This window comes from Dama dama, chromosome 14, assembly GCF_033118175.1.
Source record: "Dama dama isolate Ldn47 chromosome 14, ASM3311817v1, whole genome shotgun sequence".
In the NCBI taxonomy this organism is placed as follows: domain Eukaryota; kingdom Metazoa; phylum Chordata; class Mammalia; order Artiodactyla; family Cervidae; genus Dama; species Dama dama.
Genome location: NC_083694.1, coordinates 35,072,588 through 35,091,594, shown reverse-complemented (window position 1 = coordinate 35,091,594; position 19,007 = coordinate 35,072,588). Strand labels below are relative to the sequence as shown.

At 38.5% G+C, this 19,007-nt stretch overlaps 1 protein-coding gene across 1 annotated transcript; it reads right to left on the bottom strand.

Moving 5' to 3' along the window:
- Positions 1-1,118: 1,118 nt before the first annotated feature.
- On the bottom strand, positions 1,119-18,802 carry NTMT2 (N-terminal Xaa-Pro-Lys N-methyltransferase 2). Its single transcript, XM_061161216.1, has 4 exons — positions 18,649-18,802; positions 7,652-7,827; positions 2,477-2,726; positions 1,119-1,717 (listed from the first exon to the last, which is right to left on the bottom strand). The coding sequence occupies exons 1-4, from the start codon at positions 18,800-18,802 to the stop codon at positions 1,446-1,448; spliced, it is 852 nt and encodes a 283-aa protein (XP_061017199.1). The 3' UTR covers positions 1,119-1,445.
- Positions 18,803-19,007: the final 205 nt, after the last annotated feature.

Here is a 19,007-nt window from a genome sequence, read left to right as displayed (position 1 = left end):
CTTGCAAAGCAGAAAGTCAAGAAGTAAGAGAATAAGGGTGCTAAGTGTAAAAGAAGCAGAAAATTCCTAGGATGGGCTGAAAAGGAAGATTTAGTTAATTTTTTTCAATAGATAGAAGATGAAAACATGAGAATTCTTGTTTTGTCATAATAATTCTGTTTGGTAATGATTCACCATTTTATTTAATTTTGGTCTCTGGTTTCTCCAGTAATGGTTTTAACTCACATTTTGTTACATTACCCTAAAATGTTATTAATAACATACTGCAGCTGGAAGGTGCCAGTGTCAGAGTGACATAATTTTCCAGGACATAAAATCAAACTACTAAGTCATGCTATATCAACATAGTGTTTTATAATAATTATTTTCCTCCTAATTTAGAGCTATGACTTATAAACATGATTTTAGGGTGATAGCATATGCATTTAACAGACTTTATTTACTTAAACTGATTGTATTTCGTAGAAGACGCAATATATAATACATCAAAAGACAAATAAATCCTTCACATGAAGACTTTAGAGCATTTTAAATAAAATAGGAGTTATATTTAAACATTTTGCTAATAGAAATTAAATTACATTTTTGTTTTTGAAAGATTTTAGATATTTTTAATGGAACTGATTAAACTAATGCAGTTAGTTCAGTTTTCAGGTTTACCATTTCCTATCTCTTTCCAGTATACATTGTTATCAATCAAGGAAACAGGAGCAACTGCAATGAAGCAGTTGACTAGAAGTTAGAAGCCAGTGACTAAAATTAGATTATCGATGACATTCACTTACATGTTCACAGCTGAAATTTCAAGGGTAAAACATTTTCACCTGAAAGGAGACACTTTCCCATCACTGAAAAGCAGACTTCTGTTATGAAATTACATCCATATTACATCATTGGACAGCGAAACTGACCCAAGATAGAAAGTGAAACCATAGTCTTTTTTTCTGCTAAAGACAAAATTAAGTAATGGAATTGTTTTACAAGGTTATTTTCACTGGTGCTTTCTTAATTAGGGGGAGATTTTTTCCTAAGAGAAGTAATATTCCCAAAGAGGAAGGAAGTATAAAGTATCTAGCATGAGGGCAGAGAAAGGTGGTCTAGACTTCATCCCACCCACCCTAAACTACTCTTTAATGCAAATCTTCAGAGACCAACGCAGTTTATATTTTGTGGATGATGCTCCCTTTCCTGTTTTTATGGGTACACTGGTACAGTTTAGATGTTTTTCCAGATGTCACATTCCATTTATCTTTTGGAAAAGTCACAGCGTGTGTGCATGTACTTACATAATTAGCGGAAACATGACATCAACTGTTTTGAAACATACATTGCCTCCCTTCTGTTCATTCCTCCATGGATCACAAGGGATGTAACTTGTGAATCAGAGGAGAGCCACTCTTCCCAAAGCACCACTGTGCAGTGCAGCCGTTCACTCCGGCAGCTGGTCAGGAGCTTCCATCGTGGTGCAGCGCAAACATCCACACTGGGACGCACTGCTCTGGAAAGCCGTCCTGCTTCTGCTGGCCCAGCACCACCAGCCCACTCTTCCTAATGAGGGTCTGGAGGATGTCCATGTCCCGAGTCACGCTGCTGTCAGAGAGATCGAAGATGCAGCCCTCCCGGGCCACATTGTCCTTCAGTATGATGATGCCGTTTTCCTTCAGGCCATCTCGGCACCGGGAAAGAAACGCAAGAAGGTCTTTATCGGTCAGGTACCCTACAGGTGAGGCCAAGTAAATGGGGGAACAGGATGAAAGGGTGGGTGGGGAAGGAGGTGAGTAGGAAAGACTGAACGGCCACAAGGTTACAAATCGGGAGCTTGTTTGTTCACTCATTCAGGAATTATTTCATAGCCTGAATTGTTTTGCTGCGGGAGGCTTTGAGAATTTAGGTAAGAGGACAGGTATCATCTTTGAGGGGAATCAGTGCACGCTCTGTAAAACAGCTATTATACCAACCTAGTCTATCTACCTCCCAGGTACAAAAGAAACCACTCCTCATCCCTTGGATTCACTCCGTGTCTGCTGAACAACTCAACTCTGCTATCATTCCTCTGTGTCCTACACATACACACACACACACACACTCACACTCACACACACACACACACACACACACTCAGACCAAATCTAATTCACTGCTATCTCGTTTCCTGAGAATTTAAATCTAAGAAAGCCAAGGTTTGTCAATAATGGGGATACACTTTTTAAAGTTATTCAAATATCCAGTTTTCTTCTAGGATTTAGGTTGGCACAAAGACGCTCCATCCTAAGAATGGGAATCCCAGCCTTGTTCAGTGGATGTTAGGGGCAGAATCCAGAGGACCAGAGCATTGGGGGAGTTCCCGTTATATGTTAGACTAGCTAACTGTTCTCAGTGCAGCTAGAGCCACATATCCCTTTGTGTCCTTGCTCTGCCTCCTCAAGTCCTCCGGTTAGCGGGGAGCAGGGAAGCTGCAACGCCATGCAGAACTAACCAGTGACCCACTGAATCCAGATGACATCGTATCTTCCCAGTGGGGGTGTGAATTCCTGCAGGCCATAGCAGTGGTAGCTTTCTACCTTGTCCGCTTTGACCTGCAGGTACTTCTGTGCTTCAAGGAGGAACGATTCCATCATGTCCACCAGTTCCACCGTGTTGAAAACCGGCAACAGGACATGCTTGCTGACCCTTCCTATCCCGGAGCCGCAGTCCAAGGCACAGTCCGTCCCAGCTCTCCCAGGCCCCTGCAGAAAGATACCTTGTGGAACAGTCCAATGACAGACACTCACCCTGAGTCTTGACACTCAGCTACCTCTTTAAGTAAACTTCATTTAGGTCAAGTTCATATAATTAAATGTGGGTTTCCTTGGTGGCTCAGACAGTAAAGAATCTGCCTACAGTGCAAGAGACTTCGGTTTGGTCCCTACGTCAGGAAGATCCCCTGGAGAAGGGAATGGTAACCCACTCATTAATCTTGCCTGGAGAATTCCGTAGATGGGGGAGCCTGGCAGGCTACAGTTCATGGGGTTGCAAAGAGTCGGACACAACATAGCAACTAACACACACACACACATAAAATTTAACGTACTGTTTTAAAAGTACCATTCAAGGAGTCTGGACAAATGTATGCAGGTATGTACCCACTACTGTGGACTTCCCAGGTGGTACTAGTGATAAACAGCCCTCCTGCCAATGCAGGAGACATGAGAGACATGGGTTCAATCTCTGAGTTGGGAAGATCCCCTGAAGGAGGGCATGGCAACCCACTCCAGTATTCTTGCCTGGAGAATCCCTTGGACAGAGGAGCCTAGCAGGTTATAATCCATACAGTAGCACATAGTTGTAGCACTGAAGCAACTTTAGAATGCACGCACCCACTGCCAGAGTCAAGTTATAAAGCATTCAATGACTTTTTTCAAAACATATCCAAACATGTCTAGTTTTTGCCTTCTTTATTTTATCCAAATATAGGTCTTTCAAAGAATTAAAAAATAAGATTTTAGAAAACATCTTAGGTTTGAGAACTAGGTAATGTTTTACAAGAAGTGGGCCATTTAAAGTCCTATGAAAGTAGGACTTTGTTAATTGCCAATTTGGGTCAAACCCGTAGCAAATGGACTTTTACTGTAGCTTACTGCCTTGCAGAAAAAGAGAGAGCAAAGCAGAGAGAATCTTTCAGAGTTTTAAAATTGCTTTTCAAATTCATGCAGTGAACACATTTCAATTCATACTAGGGTGGATGATTAAAATTTTATTTTTTTCTCAAAACTGATTTTGGGGGCTCTGAATTATCTACTCTTCTTGTGTGGAAGATAACTTTTAGAACCTGAGCTGAGGAAATGCAATCTGTTCCATTCTCAGGCCAGAATTGCACTTCAAACTCAACCTCGATGGCATATAGCACATTCATGAGGATAAAAGGTAGCTGCAGCAAAGTCCCCCTGTCTCTTTTCACGCTAAAAATTGTTTCTGCTTTTGTATCAGAAACCACATGATTTATTGGACAAAAAGCCCTTAAACTTTTTAAAAGTAAAATTCTTAATTAAATTAACTGACGGTGAAAGATGAATAGTTAATAGAGATAGGAGGATATCAGCCAATGAAAACCTTCTCAAACTTGCTTCTATAAAGTAATATACATACACACACACACAGCCAGTATATATCTATGAAATAAACATGTGTATATACGTATATATATATATATGTGTCTGTGTGTTTATGTATGTATGATATTTGACTGTAGCTATCCTTGAAACAATAGTTATATACAAAACAATTGAACTTCCCAGGTGGCGCTGGTGGGAAGGAACCCTCCTGCCAGTGCAAGAGACATAAAACACACAGGTTCAATCCCTGAGTCGGGAAGATCCCCTGGAGGAGGGCATGACAACCCACTCCAGGATTCTTGCCTGGAGAATCCCTTGGACAGAGGAGCCTGGCAGGCTACAGTCCAATGTGTCACAAAGAGTCAGACACGACTGAGGTGACTGAGCACGCATGTACGCACGAATACACAAATACTGTTATACATGATATAAATACAAAATACATGATATAAACACACAAATACACTGTTATACATGAATACACAAACACAAAAACTGTTATATAAAAATACAAAAGATGCCTTTTACGCAAATCTGGTGCACCTTTGCCCCTCACCACTACTGCCTAGCTGTCTTTATTCCATGCCATTCCACGTGTTTGGCACAGCCTCAAATATCCTGGGAACAGGTTTTTTCCTCTTTCTCTCATTCTCATGCTGTGCCTCTGAGAAGAGACATTTAAAGACTGACCTCTGGGACAGCATCTCTACTCTCTTGGACACTATGGCTGCTTATTACTGTGCTTAGATTGAAATTTGATGCACCTCTGTGAATGTGACCAAAACCACATAAATGTGTGATTTCACAACTTTACTTTTATTACCCTATCTTCATATTTATGGATTCATATAAAATAGTAAAATACTCTTAGAAATTTCATTTTCATTTTGATTCTGCCTATGTCTTTTGTTTCAAAGAACATTATTTTACCTTCCTTCCGTTGGAGTTTGAAAACAAAGTGTTAAATACCACTGTATAAAAACCATGAAATACAGTTAGCCCCCAATTTTTCAGTCATCCAATCTCTGAGAAATATCAAGAGAAAAAACCATCAAATACCAATGACATTTTTTAAGTTTTTACTTTCCCCTCAAAAAGCTAAAAGTAAGGAATGTTATCAGCTATGCCATTGATATTATCTTGATATCATTTGTTTATTTGCTAAAGTAAGCACATTTGCAACAAGTTTAAAAGTGTTTTCCCACTGTCCCAGGTCACTAAGTGTTGAAAGAAAAGCAAAACTTTAAATTAAACAATCTGCCTTTTCCCAGTTGACACAAGGATAAATCATGTCAGATACTCATATTCCCTAACTCCTTGTATCTTGACCTGGATACTAATTTAGCATATTATTAAGGTCAAAGTACCAAAATATCGTTTCTTTAAAAAGACTATGTTTGTACTTTGAGGTCACAGCTTCACAATGAGCCTTGTCTACTAAGAAGGACTCCTTATATTTGTTTGAAAAGAGCAGACTGCTCATTTCCAACATAAATATGCCAGCAGAAGGCTGTTTCCTTTCCCAGGTCCGTGCGCCTGTGTATGGGCTCTGTCTGACCAGCATCCCTGTGGTCAGTTTGGCATTCCACATGGAGTGACAAGACAGCCGGATTACTAACTAAGCTTCTGAAATGCACTGGGATCAAAGTCAGCTTCACCTCAAGGCGAGCAGGAGGGATTGCTCTTGGCCAGATTGGGGGAGAGTTGAGGTCTGTGGTCCACACACACATACACACACACACACACACACACACACACACACACAGAGCAGGGATTTTTCTGCTTCATGAAACAAATGGAAAAATATGTCGTGGATAAGAGCTGGGAATTTGGTATCAGACAGACCTTGCCAGGCATTGAGTCCCAGCTCTGTCTCTTACCACCTGCATAACCTTGAAAACATACTTAATCTCTATAAGCCTCAGTTTCCCCAACCATGAAAATGAGAAATAATAATAGTACTTACCTCCCTAAATTATTATGAAGAACAGATAAGACAGTGCTTCTAAAGTGCTCATCAGAGTGGTGACTATCTCAGATAAAGTGCTCAGTGAAGTCAGTCAGTAACACTGATTTTAAAATATTTCAGGTTAACCTTATCTATAAATAACCCCAGCCATCATCTCTAGTTCCATAGTCCTTTATGGCCACAGTTGATGTCCAGACACTTTGCCCCAATGAGCGTTCCATCCTGATCCTATTTTTCTGTACTCAGGCAAAGGGTGCTTCAGAGAAAGTTGGATATAAAGTGAACCTCACCTCAACACTAGGGAAACTATTAATATTATGCTTCTAAATAGGTTGACAACCTAATCCCAAATATTTGTAATAGTCTTAATGGTTCCTTCATCAGAATAAAATGGAGTCCAAATTTCAGATGAATAACTTCATAGTGAATTGGAACAAAACCTGTTTGCTAGTTAGGACTTTGTTCTCAGTAGAACCAACAGCAGCTTTACTGTGTGGGTTGTCTGTTCTGAAAACTAAATGAAAAAGTGAAAGTGAAGTCGCTCAGTCGTGTCCAACTCTTTGCAACCCCGTGGACTGGAGCCTACCAGGCTCTGCCGTCCATGGAATTTTCCAGGCAAGAGAACTGGAGTGGGTTGCCATTTCCTTCTCCAGGGGATCTTCCTGACCCAGGGATCGAAACCAGGTCTCCCGCATTGCGGGCAGATGTTTTACCATCTGAGCCACCAGGGAAGCCCCAACTAAATGAAACTCCATAAAATACAATGACTGAATTATATGAAAGCTTGTTATCAGTAGTAGCAATAAATGCACTATATTGCATAATAATTATGTGCACTAAAGTAAATATTTGACTTATAGTATCTCATTTGAGATTCACATTATCCTACAAGATAGGTTCTGTGGTTATACTCTAGACACAGGTAAGAAAATTGAGGTTTAAGAGAATTTAAGGAGTAAACCCAAGGTGGCTTATATAGTAAGGAGGACCATAATAACTCTGGAGCCCAAGATTCTGGCCCCTAAAGTAAATGACCCATCTCCATATGGCCTGAAAGTAAGGAAGTGGAGTTTTACCCAACACCAAGTCTATAAAGGGATCACAGTTTTTCAAGGCAATATCTCAACTGTGTATAAAACAATATAAAGATATTCTACTATACTTACCATTTTTAAACTAAACATAAGCCTGAGTTTTCTTGCAATGTTGAATTTTTATTACAGAGACTCAATAAATCACCCCAAGATCCCAAATGGCATGATCTCTCATCAGTCATCTGAGTGTCAACTGCTTATGTATGGGATCTGAAAGAGAAGTCTTCTTAATCAACTACTTGTAATATTAACACTGCTAGTTCACCTTCCCCTGAAGCATAAGAAATAAGCTGGTGCTAGGAGGGTGAAATGCCAACTAGGATAAACCAGTCATTTAATGTGACCCATCCTTTTTGAACCTCTTAAAACGGGCTTTGACACTAAACTCGTGGCTCACCCACTTAGCTTTCATATGACTGAAGCGACAACACAGAAGCATGTGAGCTCATTGTTTGCCAGAACTTTGCTTCCTAATCAAACTACAGTTGGATACTCACCCCAACAAATTTCCTGAGGAATTTCTGAGAGGCCTGGATATCTGGGTTGGACAGTTCAATGAAATTTCCCATCATACCCTCTTCTGTAGCTGGTACTTCTTGATAGAAGAGTTTAGCTCTGGCATAGAACTGCATCTCACCATTGATGACCTGACTTGTTAAAGCATACAATTTCACTGAAAATAAAACATTATTAATATTTAAGTGACAGAACAAGTTCATTCTTATCATGCAGCGAATTTCCTCTTAGAAGCCTGCAAATCAGTGGTATGGAGGAAAGGGTATTTGTTTGTGTCAGAAGATCTGGGTTTGAGCTCTAGTTCAGTTATTTACTTGCTATTTAACCTTGGGTAAACTTCTTAACCCCTATGATCTTCAGGTGTCTCATGTATAAATCACAGTCATGTGGCATTTTCATAATTTAATAAACCTAGAGTTTAATTTTAAAAATAGCTTGTCACTATGTTTAGAAGTATTCAACAGTGTTTGCTACAGGAGAATAAATAATTTCACAAGTTTCACAGTAAGTTTTATCTTTGACTTATTTTTATCTTAAAATAAAAGATAAAAATCTTTGACTTTATTTTTATCATAAAGTTTAACATATTTTATGGAAATTTGATCACTAATCCTTACTTCTAACCACAAGGTAGATTAGGGATAGGTATTTTTTTCATTTCTTTTTCAAGCAATTCATACCCATATATCTATCTCTTTGTACCAACATGACAGAAAATGTGCTTGAGCCCTAAGTTCTGAAAATAAAATACTAAAAAATACAATATTTTTTGAGCAACTATTTTGTACTAGGCATTATACTAGGCACATTCACATATACTATGTCATTATTTCAGAAAAGAAGTGAGGTATTATTTTTAAACATTTATTTTTATAAAAACATGTATACCCACTTCTGAAGGGTAAATGAGTATGCACTTAAATGTGATTTATAAATTAAAATGCATCCTTGCAGATATAAAATATTTTCATTAGAGAACATTCAGAAGGAAATGATAGAAAGTGAGATGAAAGGGAGGAACTTCTTGTTCAAGATTATAAGCTGAATCTATCCATTTGTCTTCTCTCATTCCCAATACTCCTCATGAATTGTTTTAATAAACTCAATCTGTAACAATGAAAACAATGAGGAGGGACCACCAATGAATTCATGATTTCAGCAAATTTATGGAAGACAAAAAGAAGATGGAACAAAACTATAGAATTTACAGCTCAGGACATCTACAAAGGAAATAAAAGTTAATTTAAAATCTGCCTGTAGGCCAAATGGGAGGTGACCACTGCACTCCCTCCCAAAAGTGACAAGCAGCACAGCTGTAATCTAAGGGGGGTAAATATGTCTCTTCTCCAAAAACAGAAAAGAAAAAAAAAAGGAGAACTAGACCCATTAGTGTTGGGATCCTAGAATAGTAATTCTGGCATATAGAGAGTTCCAGGCACCTCATCTGCTTACATTCATCAGAGTCTGGTAAGGTCAGCTGGCATATGTAGAGCTTCTTGTCATCCTTTCTATTCGGTGGAGAAGTATATAACAGAGGAAATCTTCTCCACTACCTAAAATCATTTACCTTGTCCTTCATCCCTAACTGTGGATAAAAAATGACTTCCAAATACATGAGGGTGAATGTCTGAAAAACAAAATAGAGATAAACAATCAAAACTGACTCCAAAGGAAATAGAAATAATCCAGGAAATTAATGAGAATTTAAACCAAAACCAAGCAAAAATTTATATCCGTGAAGAGATATGAGAACAGGTGCATCCATAATTGAAGATAAGATGTCAAGAAAATGACCATGTAAAACATAATAAAGAATTCTTAGAAATTAAAATTTTGATTACCAAAAACTTTGGAGTGAATATTGAGTAAACATTTGGAGTGAACGTTGAGTAAACACGTCAGGACATAGGGGGAAAGGTGGATGCAGAAAACAGAAGCAAAAATATTAAAGCTATAAAGATTTAATTCAGAGGACCCAACATCAAGCTAAGTAAGATTCTCAAAAACAGAAAATGAAGGGAAGAAAATTATTACCAAAAAAATAGATAAAATTTCTCAAAGCTGCAAGAGATTGTAAGGCCCAAAAGTACTAAGCAATATGGATTTTAAAAACCTGGCTGATTCATGTCACTGTATGGCAAAACCCACCATAATATTATAAAGTAATTATCCTCCAATTAAAATTAATTAATTAAAAATACATAAATATTTTTATTTAAATAAAAATAACTTTATTTATGTACTTTTTTATTAAAAATAATTAAATAAAATCACATTTATACATATCTTTAGGAAATTTCAAAACACCAAGAGTAATGAGAAGATTATGTTATTTACAGGGAAAAAGTTTGCTGACTTTCAAGTAGGGTTGCCAGATTTAGAAAATAAAAATACAAGACATGCAATTACTTTTGAATTTTAGATAATCAATGGATAATTTATAGTATAAATATGCTCAAAATATCACACATTGCATGGGACATACTTTTACTAAAAAATTGTTTGTTGATCATCTTAAATTCAAATTTAACTGACCTCATATTTTACCTGGCAACTGTATATTCAAAGGAGTAGACTCAGGCTTATAACACAGATCTCATTAGAAACACTGAAAACAGTGTCATCAATATTTTAAGGGAAAATTATTTTGAAGCTAAAATATGTTACCATTCAAATGGTGAGAGAATATTTACCTCCCATATTCATTCTTCACAAGTTTTTCAAAGCTATATTCCATCTCAGTGAGGGTTAAAATTGAGAAGATATATCATAAAAGACAACAAAATTAACCCAGGAATCCAATGAAAAGAAATTCCAAAAAGGTAGGTATTATTAGATCTAGAAAGAAATCAGTTTATACTACAACAGAAAGCACTGGCTTCAAAAAATATCTTCAGGAAATAGAATGAACTGAATTCTGGGCAACAGATAGTAGGGAAGAAGCAAGAAGACATGAGTAATATCCTCAGGAAGACATATTTTTAACCTCAACAAAAATAAAAGACAGTTGAATGCTCCAAGTAAAACATACAACTGTATAAAAAAATGTTACAATCAGGATATGAAGCAAACCAAACTATGACATAATCATACATAGATGGAGTATAAGAAAAGAGAATCTGTTTAAACTTTACTAGGAATATTTTTCTTCAGGTAACACCAAGATTGTGACGTTGGATTAGTACACCACATGGCTTTGAATTGAACAATGGTTACATAGTTCCAAATTTTTATTCTAAAAATTAAAACTCCAATAAACCCTACTTCTATCCATTGTAGTCTATTTCATCTGTGGAGTTACATCATTATTTCCTAGCTTGAAGACACTGAGGCCAATATTTGGACCCTTGAGTGATCATGAATTTGCTAAAAGGAATATAGGAATCAGAACCCATGTATGTTATTTTCTAGAGACTAACAATATTATATACTATATTTCCTGTATATATTAATTAATACAGTAGATTGTCATTTTATAAATACAGATCTTTTAAAACTATTAATAAATAGTCTAGTAGTCATGTATGGATGTGAGAGTTGGACTATAAAGAAAGCTGAGTGCTGAAGAATTGATGCTTTTGAACTGTGGTGTTGGAGAAGGCTCTTGAGAGTCCCTTGGAACACAAGGAGATCCAACCAGTCCATCCTAAAGGAGATCAGTCCTGGGTGTTCATTAGAAGGACTGATGTTGAAGCTGAAACTCCAATACTTTGGTCACCTGATACGAAGAGCTGACTCATTTGAAAAGACCCTGATGCTGGGAAAGATTGAGGGCAGGAGGAGAAGGGGACAACAGAGGATAAGATGGTTGGATGGCATCACTGACTCAATGGACATGAGTTTGGGTAAACTCCAGGAGTTGGAGGCCTGGCATGCTGTGGTCCATGGGGTCGCAAAGAGTCGGACATGACTGAGTGACTGAACTGAACTAACTGAATAATAGATTGTCATTTTAAAAATACAAATGTTTTTAAACTATTAATAAATATATAGGTTTTTTGACATTTTATATACAAGTGAGCATCTGATTGAGAAAATATAACTTTAAAAGGAATGCCCTCATGTTCAAAATCATTGGGAACCAACACCAGTCCCCCTTACTCAGCACTCAGTAAAGTGTTATGTCAACAGGTAGCCCGATGAATGCTTGTAAATTCAACAGGGACAGCAAAAATTAAGCATCAGCGTGCCAAAAAAACACGACTGTTCCAAGTTCGTCTGGATGTCTCAGAAAATCAGGTTAAGAAATCACAGCTCACAAAGTCTTCGCAGAGATGAATGCTTCTGGGGCAAGCCACAGGCAAGCCACAGCCTGGTGCTCTCTTGTTGATCCAACCAAAGCAGCAAAACAACCACTCTCATCATCACCTGCTTAAGTCAACTAGTTGGTGGAGTTTATTAAAACCTTTAATCTGGAAATGGGAATGGTCCATTATGCCAGCAACGTTTTAGACCACAAGTGAATGCCAAGCTCAGCAGGGGTCAGACTCAATAGGTAAGTTTTTATGGTTATGGGCTTGTCACCTAATTGACAGGAACATTTCACTAAAAAGATATATGAGGTGTAATGTCCAGCCCCAGGTACTCCCCTCCTGATAGCTCCTGCAATGGTGCCAGTTGATTGATAAGGTAATCAAACATCAGCCTATGCCTTTTTATTATAGAAATACATCTAGTGGCTTATTCTTATGGGATTGCAATGTTTTTGTGACACTTAGTGTAGTCTAAACCAGAGGCTAGACACTCTATTAGCTTTTGATATAACATGGTGCTTATTTCTTGACCTACATTACAAGCTGAATTTCCAAGGAATTTCCAGTGTTACAAAAATAAAAATAAAGTATGTGTGAATTTGCCCTGAAGAAGAACAAAGATCATGTGAACTCTCTAAGAAAGATTTGTTGAGAGCGTAGTGTTTATGCTTGCTGAGTACCTTCTCTATTTTCCTTTTTTAGTTTGTTTTTAGTAGAGTTGGATATAACTATTTCAGACTTTATTCTAGATATTAGATCTGTTTGTCAACTGGAAATTGACCTGAGAGTCTTCAGAGGATATGTAGGCTAGATTTAAACAGTAAGTTTGAAATGATTTGAGATAGAATACTGGATCAAGTTAGTCTTTTATTTATAATAGAAAAGAAAGCCCAACTAGGAGACGCTTTTAGGAAGTATAAGGTCTTCCATAAAAGAGATTTGTAGGTGATCACTTCTCAATTTAACCATGAAAGAAGTGACAGTAAAAATTTAAGGAAGGAAGGGAGGAAAGATAAAAGGAAGGAAAGAAAATGTGTCTAGGCACAAAGAATATTACTCAGCCATAAAAGGAAGAAAATTCTGCCATTTGTGACAACATAGATGGACCTCGAGGGAATTCTACTAAATGATATAAATCAGACAGAGAAAGATAGATAATGTATGATCTCACTTATATGTGGAATCTAGAAAACACCAAGTCATATCTGTTTTCTCATCCACAAGAAAGGGTAGGAGGGAGTGGAATTTATTTTATCAGTGTTCCTGGTAGAATCCAAAGATCTGTGTGTGCCCGAATGCTAGAAAGTCATCATTAACAAGCCTTAGAATTACCCCGAGAGTCCCTCTAGGTTTTATTTCTTCCCTGAATGCTTTAGGAGTCGGGGGTTCCTTGCCTGTAAAATAATGCACTCTCTACCTTGAAAGTTTTTGTGGGCTTTTTCCTTTTCGACTGAGGGCTATTTCAGGGCTTATCAGGTGGCTGAGTGGAAAAGCTTTCACCTGTGAATACAGGAGACACAGGAGACACAGATTCAATCCCTGGGTCAGGAAGATCCCCTGGAGGAGGAAATGGCAACCTGCTCCAGTATTCTTGCCCTGGATATCCCATGGACAGAGGGGCCTGGCGGGCTACAGTCCATAGGGTCACAAAGAGTCGGACACAACTGAGCACATAAATTCTTTTCAGCCTTCAACACAAGTAAGGTAAAGAAAGGTGAGGAGGGAGGGAAAATACACTTTCCCCACTCCAGCAAGGAGGTATACAAGTTCCCGCTGCACATCATATCCCCTGCCCACTTGGCCAAAATTCTTCCTCTCTAATTCCTACTTGAGTGTTCTACCTAACCCGCTGTTGAATGTGAAAAGGTCAGAATACAAAGATACCAGGGACAGAGTTTTCACAGTGAGATTTTGCATCAGAAGAGTCAGCAGCTGATCCAGCAGTCACCAGGCCTCCTCTGCACCTCCCTCTGCAGCAGCCTGTAGTGATGCCTGTCCCTGTCCCCACATTCCACGAAAATTATCTGTGCAGGTCTCTCTCCTACATTAAACTCTCAAGATAAAGCTCTATCTTGTTTTCCTTATAACCCCAGGACTTACGTCCTGCTGACCCACAGCAGGCTTCCTTTGAGTGTTCGCTGAATAAATGAATATTGTCTAGTTTTTCATTCTTTGGATAACAGGTTCAACAAAGTAGTGAATGGATATAGGGAATAGCCAACCCACTCCAGTATTCTTGCCTGGAGAATTCCATGGACAAAGAGGCCTGGTGGGCTACAGTCCATGGAGTCGCAAAGAGTCTGATACGACTGAGCACATGTACGCACACACAACATAATCACACATAGGTCACACTTTTTGTAGTTAATGAAAAACTATAGGAGGATATATTGATTTTCCTAATTAGGCAAACCCAAATAATAAAAAATAGTAATCATCACTGATCAAACATGTATATATGTACTATATATGCTAGCATTTATATCTAACTGAATATATAAGATAGATGTGATTATCTACAGAAGAAAAGAGGGCCTCAGGAGGTTAAAGAAATTGCCCACTAGTCAGTGACACAACTGGGGTTTAAACCTAGTTCTATTTAAATCCAAAATCCATATTTTACCCATTCAATACTGTGTATAGGAAGGTGTGCTAAAGAAAGGAAAATTATCCACTTCTTTATTTCTTTAAAATCAAAAATGGTCTTACATAATTGGTATTGCAAAGGCAACAATAAACATTTGGAAAATGCACAGTGAGTTGTGCAGCCATAACTTCCACAGGGATGGAATCAATCTGAAAAATGCCAAAAGTTGTATGATGAGTTTCATTTGGAAGTTCCAAGTGTATTGTAGGGAATGTGTTTATTAATTCTAGGTTTTAATTGTGACAGCAAAGTTGTGACCATTGTTCTCAATTTCTTCCTCAGAGCCTAATTCTTCTAAAAAGGGGTAAGTGAAGGGGAGTTAATAACCATTAGTAGGTACCTCCCATGTGCCTGACATTATGCCAAGGCACTTTCATGTCATCTCTTCATGTTATCTCTCTTAATCCTCACAAAAACTGGAATTATAATCACTATTTTACAGATAAGTAATGAAAAAAATCAGAAAAGTTTAGTAACATGCTCAGTATTATGGAGAAAAGAAGTGTCACAGTCAGGTCCTAACCCAAACTTACTTAAATGCAAAGCCTTTGTTCCTTTTGCTAAACTGCATGGAAGTATTATTCTAAATGCCAAGTTAGACTAAGCCTTTAACAATGTCCAGGAGTAATAGATTCTTGCACAATATATAATGAATAAATATTCACTGACTTCTGTGTCCTTAAAAATATGCTGTGGATAGTGCTAGAAGAATTGCTGAGGAGTTGGCTTACGTGTACACCTCCAAGTTGGATTGTATACAGGCCCACACTGCTCTACAAACTGGAGATTTACATAAGTTGTTTTCCTACTCTACTTCCCATTTGTTTACAAACAGCCACCTACGACAAATTCATTCACTCCAGGCCTCTAACTGAATTTGGGCTGGTATAACTAGATTATATGAACCCATTCACTGGCTCACCCATCTTTCTGATTTCTTCAATAGAAAGCTAGTGCTCCTCATGGACTGTTTTTTATATTCCTGTCAGCTGGAAAAATTTAGTAAAACTTATAGTGCTCCCCTCATTAGTCAAGCTGCCATTTACACTGGGAGGCAGCATGATTTTGTGGTTAGAAAGTTCAACTGGCCTGGGTTCTAATCCTGCTCCACACTCCTCACCGTGTGATCTTTGGCCAGTTACTTACTTCCTCTGTGGATCAGTTCTTCAGATTCAAGAGAGAAAATAACACCACCACCTAATACAGATGTTGAGAGGGTGAACAGAGATAATTAACATATGCAAACCACTGAGAGTAACAAGCATGTTTCCATTTCTTTGTGAAGATCTGTCATAGTCAATGGCATAGCTAAGAGTTCCATTGAAGACTTGGAATATGCATGCTCTTGCTTCTCCAGGAATCACTGAAGTTAGCCAGGGATATTTCAGCAAGTGTCCCCATGACTGAATGTCACTTCACAGTGAGCTGGTGTGAGGCTGACTGCCTAACGCAGGCAGTTGGAGGAAGGAAGGAAGGAAAGAAGGAATCAAAGAGTCTGGTTAGCCACCATTCTTCCCATAATTACTCCAAACAACAAACTCTCTGTGCAGACTCTACAGTAGGGCTCCCCAGTCTTTTAAAAGAAGGGCTTTATTTTCACTTCTATGAAGTATTGAAATCATCAAGAGGAGGGGAAGCCAACTCTAAAACACCTCAGTGGGGCTGGGGAAGGAGTGCTTCCACTGGCTGAGTTTTATTTCCAAACTGAAAACATTAATATCCACTGAAGCCTGAAAACTCTCATACAGCGAATTAAGCTTATCTTCGGTAATGCCTGTTCTAAGGAAGGCTGCTTGGTGACTTTAAAAGAGAGCTGGTTCTAAGAAAGGAAATGAAATGCTACTGCTTACTGAGCATTGACGATTTTCACATATATAATTGCATTTAATACTCCAACAGCCCCACAGTTTTGAGGAAAATGATGCTCAGAGTTTAGCAAATTGCAGGGGTGATTTCTCTATCAGTAGCAGTGCCAGAATTTGAACTCAGGATGTTGGAAACCTGCAATTAATTATTAGTAAGGGGCCATTTAATTTTTCTAATAAATACTTATTGGGGTCTTTTAAATTCATCTTTAGCTACTTTCAGAGATGAGATTTTAATCTCTAATAATTACTTTTAAAATTTGGCAGTCATCTACCCCTTAGCAAGTCTCTCATAAGTTATTGAATTTATATCTTTCGCCAGACTAATGCAACACAGCCAACAAGCTACTGTTACTGAGGTATCGTCCAAAGAGTGTCTCCAGTGGTCTGACAAAATATATGGAGTGGTCAGAACATCATCATCCTCCAAATAAACTGCTCTAACTTTTCCATTTGGATACAGATGAGATGTCCACTATGTCCTAAAGGAATTACTTATGGGTAGATCAGAGAGTTTGGATCATAAAGCAGGCTGAGCACTGAAAATTTGATGTTTTTGAATTATGGCACTGGAGAAGACTCATGAGAGTCCGTGAACTGCAAGGAGATCAAACCAGTCAGTCCTAAAGGAAATCAACTCTGAATATTCATTGGAAGGATTGTTGCTGAAGCTGAAGCTCCAATACTTTGGCCACCTGACGCAAAGAATGGACCTCGTTGGAAAAGATCCTGAAACCGGGAAAGATTGAAGGTAAAGGGAGAAGAGGGTGGCACAGGATGAGATGGTTGGATGGCAGCACCAACAGAAAGGAGGGGAATTAGAGCAAACCCCAGGAGACCGCGAAGGGCAGAGGAGCCTGAAGTGCTGCAGTCCATGAGGTCACAAAGAATGGGAACAACTTAGAGACTGAACAACAAAATGTGATCTACCAGGAAGAGCCCTGGTTCTTGCTTTGGTACCTAGGTGAGACCTATCTAGACTGCTCTCATCATCTCTGAATTTTCTTTTCCTCACTTTGAAAAAATAGGACAGGGGACAAGAGTGAGAAGGTGCATAGAAAAGTAATAATGCTGACCCTATCTATCTCATCATGTGGTTATGAGGATCAAATAAAGTCATAAATGAGAAATTTGTATAAGGAATATATATATATATATACACACATATATATATATATGTGTGTGTGTGTGTGTATATGTGAGATGAAGCCATTTGTATATCTAGAATTAAAGATTCCCCTCAGAAATGGACTTAGAAAGTGACTTTGATAGGCTGGTAACATAGTCTTCAATGCAATACAAAGAATTATGTAGCTTCTTGCCCATCTGGAAAGCCTGCCCATATCAAGTGTACAATGGGGCTTTCAGCAACCTTAAGAAAAGAGACTGGGGCTGAAACATACTGCTCCTGCTTTCATTGGGGGAATATAAATCAAAGGGGATACTTCACTCTTTAATCACAAGTTATTTCCTCTTCAGGGCTGTTAAGAGTGCGCTTAACTAACCACTTTCACACAGGCTGAGAAAAGCAGTGTAGACAAACCAGATAAGCTTTATGTTGCCCTGTTGTCCAATTCCCTGAAAACTAGAGGAAATAACTAAAATGGAGACAGACTACTGCCCAGTTTTTTTCTTAGCATTCAGAGATCACACTAAAATCAGCTCCTTTAAACTCTCAGACTAATATTGTAACTCAGAAAGGCCAGAAAGCGTTATGTGGAGTGTGTGCTCATGCATACACATGCAGACACACACACACACACTCACTCATTCACCCCAACAACCTTGATCTATTATTGTTTAGCCATTCTTTTTAATTCTTAGTTGATATGCTATTGCATTAATACTCTCATCTTTGAGTTACCTAATTTACTCACCTCTAAATTTTTGCAAATATAAAAAATGTCCTTTCAAACTCAAGAAATTCATTTCTACAAGCCTGATATTCAGGCAACCAACACCCAGAGAAGCACGTTACTCAAGTCTGAGGTGCATGGAAGTCCCAAAATAGAGGCTTGACCTTCCAGGCAGCGCTTGATCTTTGCACTCTCCATAAAAGAATGCCATTGAAACATTTAAGCCGTTTAAATGGTTGTGTGTCCTTTTTATCTGAAAAGTGTCCTTGTTCTAATTCCTTTTGGAAAAGCCCCACAACCTCACACAGTGGCTCCAGTCATTTCTTATCCCTTATCTAGGAGCTCTGACTCACTTACCCAGGGGAATATTTTCCAGCAGGTAGAGATAGCTCTGAAAGAAGTCATTGCAAATGGCTTTGTGAAGAATAAAGGACATGCTATGTCGACAGAGTTCATCATCGGTCTTCTGCCAGCGGGATCTGAAGGCAAAGTGGGCTCCCAGGTGGGCCATGGTGAAAGGGGATAATAATTATTCCTACAGAGAGAGGAAGCTTGCCTGACAGTTTCTTTGAATTAACTTTCTCTTCCTACACGAACTTGAGACTGTCATTTTAAACCAATCCCTGTCCATCTATATCAGGAGAGGTGTCATGGGGCTTGGGGGAGGGGCAGCAGACACGGGGAGGTCAGACTCTTGGCACGTCTACTGTCTGATT